This window comes from Canis lupus, chromosome 14, assembly GCF_011100685.1.
Source record: "Canis lupus familiaris isolate Mischka breed German Shepherd chromosome 14, alternate assembly UU_Cfam_GSD_1.0, whole genome shotgun sequence".
Classification (NCBI taxonomy): domain Eukaryota; kingdom Metazoa; phylum Chordata; class Mammalia; order Carnivora; family Canidae; genus Canis; species Canis lupus.
This window is the reverse complement of record NC_049235.1, coordinates 53923521-53931020: the sequence shown is the minus strand read 5'-3', so window position 1 is coordinate 53931020 and position 7500 is coordinate 53923521. Positions and strand designations below refer to the sequence as shown.

The following is a 7500-nucleotide window of genomic DNA, read 5'->3' as shown; positions in this document are numbered from 1 at the left end:
CCGACAGGATATGAAAATAGGTGCTACTCTACCATTTGTGAGGACCAAATAGACAGCTATAGAAAAATCCGGTGGTTTGAGCCTGATTGGGGAGCATGTTTCATCCATCAGATGTACAGAAGAATGTCAGACTGACAAATCTAAGCAACTAGCCTGTGGTCATCATCCACAGATGAGAGCAAAGTAATTAAATCGACAAGAATTCCGGGAAAGCTCAGTCCTTCCTCTATGATAAGTAAGTCTACAACATAAAGTCTGAGTCCACTAGAGGCTCCAATAAGGCACATCTTAGGAACATAAGATTTGTTAGTTAAAGGAGAAAATTTACATGGATTAGTGGTTTAACAGCTTAAATTTTTTTTAATAAAGTAGATATTTTCTATGTCTAAACACTGAATATATTTTGGAAAGGAAACTGGAGGATGTTACTTTCCCTACTGCAACCAAATGGCCAGTTCAAATTTTATACTTAAGGGAGCAAAGAGGAATGCTGAAGTGGTGAGGAGTTTCAAAAGCAAGAATTATCTAGAAGTCCCTTTGCACTTTTGTGGGCATGCCTACAAATCAAATGTAGTAATAAGCATATGAACACTTAGATATTTCTTCCGGCGAAGCTACACCTCTCTCCACTTTCATTCTAGACTTTGATGAATTTAAAAGGACTAAGGGATCTAAATTATCTTACGTGGTTCTGCAGTTACAATGCTACATTCATGTTCTTGCATGCTGACCAGCTGTCCTCTCAAGTGGAGAAGGACTGTCAAATACGCCCATGGCCCTGTGGACACAGATGCACGCCTTCTGTGCCATGCTAGAACACCAAAGCAGGTAACCCACATTACCTGCTGCAGCATGACTGCCTGCTGCTGCTGAAGGAGGGCTTGGAGCTGCTGAGGAGACAGGACTTGCTGCTGAAGGATCTGCTGCATTTGCTGAGGGGTGATCACCTGGGGAGTCATCATGGCCACTGACACGGGCACCTGGACAGCGACAACGAGAGAAAGCGAGCGGGGGGTCATAACCAAACGTCTGCTCACCGACGGCACAGCTACATGGGATCTCTAAACATTCTTTAGAAATGAAGACTGACAATTTGTACATAAATTTGTCATACTGTTTACCTATTTGATAATAATATGAAAGACGCTGGCCCTCCAGAGGCATCCGTTTTCAACAGATTATATACCTTTACATTCCTTACCTCTATGTATTATGCTAAGATGGAGCTTTGACTAGGGTGGCTAAAAATAAACAATTACATGTCCACGTTCTCAATACTTCATAACTGACAATCTCGCCAATGTCATGGGGCTATCAACATAAAGCCTTTTGGAATGGTTTAGAAGTACGATTAAAATAAATAGTAACATTAAACAATTAGAAAGATATGCATATAAGTATCTGCTATCAAACCCAGTAAAGAGAGCACATGTAGAAAGTACTTAAGCATAAAGTGCAATCACCATCTTCAGAATTTTATGGATATATATAAAATATGGAAGTACTAGAAAAATACAAATAGTCATACATATTACTTCACGAGTATGTGTAGCAACTCATATAGGAGATATATGTGTGTGTATATATATATATCAATGAATATACATATACATATCAATACATACATACAATATCAATACATACATCAATGTTCATATACATATCAATGTATATCCAGATATATCCATATCCATATGTGTATATATATATATACATATATAAATGTATATCCAGAAAATAGTTACCTAGACAGGTCCTCTCAAAGAAGGAATCATAAGCCAAGTGTCCTTTTTCTTTTTAAAAATATTTTATATATTTATTTGACAGAGAGAGAGAGCACAAGCAGGGGGAGCGGTAGGCAGAGGGAGAAGGAGAAGCAGGCTTCCCATGGAGCGGGGAGCCCGATACGGAGCTCGATCCCAGGGATCGACCCTGGGATCACGACCCGAACCAAAGGCAGGCAGATGCCTAACCTACTGAGTCACCCAGGTACCCCAGTATCCTTTTCTTTAAACATTTTCTTATTTCAAGCTAACTAGGTTTATACAAGGGAGTCTGGAAATCTGAAGATTATTCAAAGGTTATTCATTAAACTGGAAAAAAAAAGTATTTTGCTTAACATTTTCTTTTTTCTCAAGGTTCTGAGAATTACAGAATCAAAAGGAAAAGCAAACAAGGTGGGAGAGAAAGACATAGAGGAGAAAGGAGGGGCAAGAGAAATACAGAGAGAGAGAGAGCCGGGGAGAGAGTCCTAGCGGAGAGGCAGGGCAGGTGAGCAGGAGAACCCAGTGGGTAGGAGAGCCCGCGGTAGAGGCTCGGCGGGCCACAGTTGTGCCGGGGGAAGGCACTGCTTGTACTGACCCGCATGTAATCAAACAACGTGTCCACTTGGCAAGTTTGCAACCTCTGAAAAAGCAATCCCTTTCTTTCCTAGAAAAAAAACAATCTATTTTTACTGTAAATAAAAGCAAGTGTTTATATAAATACTCCTTCAGAACAAATCCATGGGACAACGTGTCTTGGAAAACAGAAAAAGATTAACAGTCATGGTTCACCATTTTATTTTTTTTTTAATTTTTTTTTTTTTATTATTTATTTATGATAGGCACACAGTGAGAGAGAGAGGCAGAGACACAGGCAGAGGGAGAAGCAGGCTCCATGCACCGGGAGCCCGATGTGGGATTCGATCCTGGGTCTCCAGGATCGCGCCCTGGGCCAAAGGCAGGCGCTAAACCGCTGCGCCACCCAGGGATCCCGGTTCACCATTTTAATAGTCATTTCCACACAGTTCAAACTTTCCTGGCACTTCACGTTAAGAAGAAAGGGGAAATTGATAATGAAAAAGAAGTGCGGAGAGAAAAAGAATAAAAGAAATGCAGGGTGGATAAATCTCCCCTGTCTCAAATAAAACTTCATATTTTATGCTAAGAAATAACTTTGTCTTTTCTTTTTTTAAATTTTTATTTATTTATGATAGTCACAGAGAGAGAGAGAGAGAGAGAGAGAGAGGCAGAGACATAGGTAGAGGGAGAAGCAGGCTCCATGCACCGGGAGCCCAATGTGGGATTCGATCCCGGGTCTCCAGGATCGCGCCCTGGGCCAAAGGCAGGCGCCAAACCGCTGCGCCACCCAGGGATCCCCAACTTTGTCTTTTCTATCCCATGTTGGTATCTCAGAATATGGATTGACTAGATCTAGTTTTGCAACACGAAGAAAAAGAATCACAGTATGACAGCAAAAAACTCAGTGATTTTCACAAGTATTTCTAGATTTTTTTAGAACACACTGACATACCTGTAAGTTACTGCATGTGAATTATCATAATAAAAGGCATTCTGAAGTGCGTGCTACAAAATTAATTGACCCAACGGGGTTGCCCAAGTGTTTAGTTGTTTAAAAATTGAGTGACTCGTTAACTTAATTGTTTGTGCCTTTATAAACAAATAGAATGGTTAGAACGGGCAGTCTTAAAATTAATCTATCACAAAGATGCCTTTTCTTCCATCAATTATTTATCTCATCCTATCTTCAAATAATGGGAAATCAAATCAAAATGAAGAGACAGGTGAGACAGAAAAGCTAACCTTTAAAAAGGCTGCCAATCCAGATATACAGATACTACATATTTGTAGACAGATAGTACATATATGTAGATAACCAAATACATACACATAGATCTATAGCTTCTATAAAGTCAATCACATGATAAAAACTTGCCAATCTTCTCTCATCTAAGCCCTGTATCACTTTTTAGCATATGGAGAGCTTTCACTTAATTATCTCTAGATCTACAAGGAAAAGCACTTGTTATACAGGACTCATAACAAATGCACTTTTTAAGAAGTTCTACGGATGGAGGCCTGTCATAACACACTGCAAGTTTACAGTTAGATTCCAGCTTACTTAAGTTAGATGACTCTATAGCATGTTGCAACTGTGACTGATTTCGTGTCTAAGCAAATTTAAGCAAGTATTGTACCTTCTTTGCATTTTAGAGTTCATTAGCCCTTTTACTATGGATAGGTAATTTTTTCCTTTTAAAATGGTTTGGGGACGACTGGGTGGCTCAGTGGTTGAGCGTTTGCCTTTGGCTCAGGGCGTGATCCTGGGGTCCTGGGATCGAGTTCCACATCGGGCTGCCCACAGGGAGCCTGCTTCTCTCTCTGCCTATGTCTCTGCCTCTCTCTCTGTGTCTCCCATGAATTAAAAAAAATAAAAAAATAAAAAGCGGTTTGTATTTCCCTTATAATGAAAAGTTGATGACATAAAAATAACCAACGCATCCTCCTCCACCTAAAATCCTATGTATCACATATATGAGATGTTCTGCAAGTTTTACAATGATAGGTAGAAAGACAAGCCAACTCACACATAACTAATTGAACACTCTCTTCCATAAGATATGTAGGAAAGCACAAATCAAAATTAATTATATATGTAGGAAAACACAGGTGCACTTCTGAGGGATTTCTAACACCACAAAGAAGCCAATACTATCATCTCTAAATCCACACACATAAGCTCATCTCAAGAGGAATGTCTGACACTACTAAAACATTTAAATAATTTTTATAAACAGAAAATTAGTTTTCCTTGCAACAAATATCAGTTATATGTTATATGTAGGCAGCTCCACTTGCCTTGTTTAGAAATTAATAATTTTAAAAATGTAAAACTTCTATTAAACAACTCATTTCAAGTGACACATCTCCTTTGCTCCTCTTTTATCACTTTTTTTTTTTACAGTCTCAATGCATTTCTTGGCTTCTCTAAACCACTGTCAAGAATTCACTGACCAAGATGGGTAGAGATTAAATTGAGTACATAAGAAATTTTTTTTTTGGAGATTATGCTACTTTATCGATATTTAAACAGGTAAGACCAGCATCATATTTGAAAATATATGGATAGATTTCTGAAACATATATACCTCAGTCAGTCCAAACTTAAGCTTAAGAAAGTATTTTCCACTATATATGCAAATATCCTAATGAGGGACAACAATTTAGATATGCGGTAAAGGAGGGGAAGGAGAGCTTACCTCAGATATCTTCTGGTGAGAAGGCAAATAAAAGTCTGGTAGGGTCTAAGAAGATGTGATATGTTCTACAGTCATGAAACGGAAGAAACAGCTGGTTCTGAATGGGTGTCCTAGCAAAAACTATAGTCTATCAACTAAAGTCCTTAAAAGTAAAGGAAGGGAACGAAGTCCACTTTGATTGGGAGATTTCTTTTTCTTTCTTGGTGTTTACTATACTGACAGATCTAAGATTCCCCACAGTGATGCACCCAGTAAGGGTCTCATTTGCCCTTATTTATTTTTCTTGTTAGGTGAATTAGGCACAAACCTGATGTATTTATTGGCCTGTGTGCGAAGAAGTAATGGGTCAATGGACAGAAAGTTACGCATTCTGAAAGGAGAGAGGAAAACTTCTGCAACTGTCCTGAAGTGAGTCAAAATGATAAAAAGTCGAAAGTATTTAGATATTATCCTAGAATGGGTAGATGATGACTTTAAATTTTAAAAGACTACCAATGTGTTTGCATTAAACTTCTGAAGGTACCTCATCGAAGGAGTCCAAAAGTTATTATGAGAAGATCATGCCTCACTTCAAATGAATCTAAAGAGTTACTGTAAGGGTTATGAAAACGGCCCCCAATTTTTATTTGCTATAATAAGCCCACCCATCTTTTTACAGCCTAGTTCAACTGGAACATTTTTGAATATGTTGGGTTTGCATATTAAGCACACCACTTAATTAAACATCCCAAGTACATGTGGGTGATTGGAACAGTTCTTAGCATAATGTCATCCCAATTCTTTCTTCACTAAATGTGAATTAGAAAAAAAAAAAAAAAAGTCACAACCCGTAGGTGAGATTTACAGTGAAAAACATTATTTCCTTGTTAACAGGGCCTGCCAAACTACTGGTTCATAGATCCCTCCATTCTTTGCTTAAAACTGGAAGACAAAGGAAGTCCTGACCACTAGTCCCTGGTAATAAAGGGTGGAGGTGGGGGGGGGGGGGGCGGGGAGAAAAAGTAACTCTGTTGGGATTAACTATGTGTATAATAAATGCAAAACAAGTTTTCAAGTTACACTATGCGCTCCTGCCTCAACCAACATTTGATGGGAAATACTGTGTTGCACATGCTTGGGTTTTTCTGTTCACTTCTTCCCCCTCCACGCTATCTACATCTACAATTTATTTTAACATGAGTCCCTAGCATCTTGCATCTCCAGCCTCGGTCCAAACTCAAGCCCTGGTAACACGTATAATGTCTATCATTAAAATAGCCTCGCAAAGGCTTCCTGGTCTTATGGTACTAAAAAGAACTGACAATGAATTGAGTGGTATTTGTAGGCTTTTCATCAAGTACTGGGCAGGAGTATTGAAAGAGATCTGGGATGGACGGGGCATATTGCTAGTTAATGCAATCTTCTAGCAGCAAGGAAATAGTGTGAGGGGAGCAACAGAAAGATGGGCCCGGTGCAATACCAGGCACCGAGATTACTTCTCATCATGATTCATCACTCCTTAGTTTCTATCACAGCTCCGGACATTAGTTTCAATTTAGCGTCCTTTAATTCCTTTGATGAGCTCTGTTGTGGAAAGCCGAGTTTGTCCAACTTCACTGTTCTCTTAGTTACACACAAATATTGCAGAAGAGAGCAGAGCTTTTTCTTTGTATGAATGGTGACGATGAGGCCGCTTCCAGAGGCGCCCTGGTGTGGAGATTACGGAGAGGGGCTATATAATACGCTGCACCATATGTTTAAAGGCCCAAAATGCAACTTCTAATCTCACTCTGGCTAATCAAGCTGCTCAGATTATTTTACATACATCTTTGGTTTAGGCCTTGACATGCCCTTGTTTTTCTTTCTTCTCAAAGCTAAAGTTCCTCTCTTTGATTAGCTGAAACATTTGCATGGTCACTACACATTTTTCATTTTATAAATCATTATGCATTAGCAGTCTTGATCGCCTAGCTTGACTAATCCTGACGAACTGAAATCACAGCTGAAGGTCAAACTCCGTCCCACTGCACATTCATATTCAAACAAATCTGCACCATTGTTCATTAGGCTCCTAAAATCATTGGAAAGAAGTTACTGAATATCTTACACTTATTCCTTATTCTTTCCAAACTCAGCGTACCGAACATTAATGTTTAACACATGATAAGAGCGGAATACAAACAAAATCAATAACACTTTGTAACCGGAGTGCCTGGTTTTATTTTAAGTTGTAAAAACTGGAATATAATCAATAGTTACACAGAATTAGAATAGTTGGGTGCTTAACCAATTCGAGAGGGGGTTGCACTGTAGAAAGAGGTACGTACGTTTATGAAAAACGCGGGCATTTATTTATGCGTAGTAACTGCAAATGTTGACGTGACTGCAGGGCTAGAGCCATGCCCTGGAATTAAGATCTTGCTCAAAATTACTCCGAGACCAGTTTTTCTGGGACTGGGCTAACGGTTAATCCTGTTTAT

General features: G+C 39.0%; 1 protein-coding gene across 23 annotated transcripts in view; it reads right to left on the bottom strand.

Annotated features, from left to right (window-relative positions):
• The window catches only part of FOXP2 (forkhead box P2), a 555335-nt gene that overhangs the window by 64127 nt on the left and 483708 nt on the right, over positions 1–7500 (bottom strand). For all 23 annotated transcript variants that reach the window (XM_038557404.1, XM_038557424.1, XM_038557425.1 and 20 more), the window contains one exon: positions 843–980. In XM_038557404.1, the coding sequence (XP_038413332.1) occupies positions 843–980 (138 nt within the window). The remainder of the gene's footprint in view (positions 1–842; positions 981–7500) is intronic.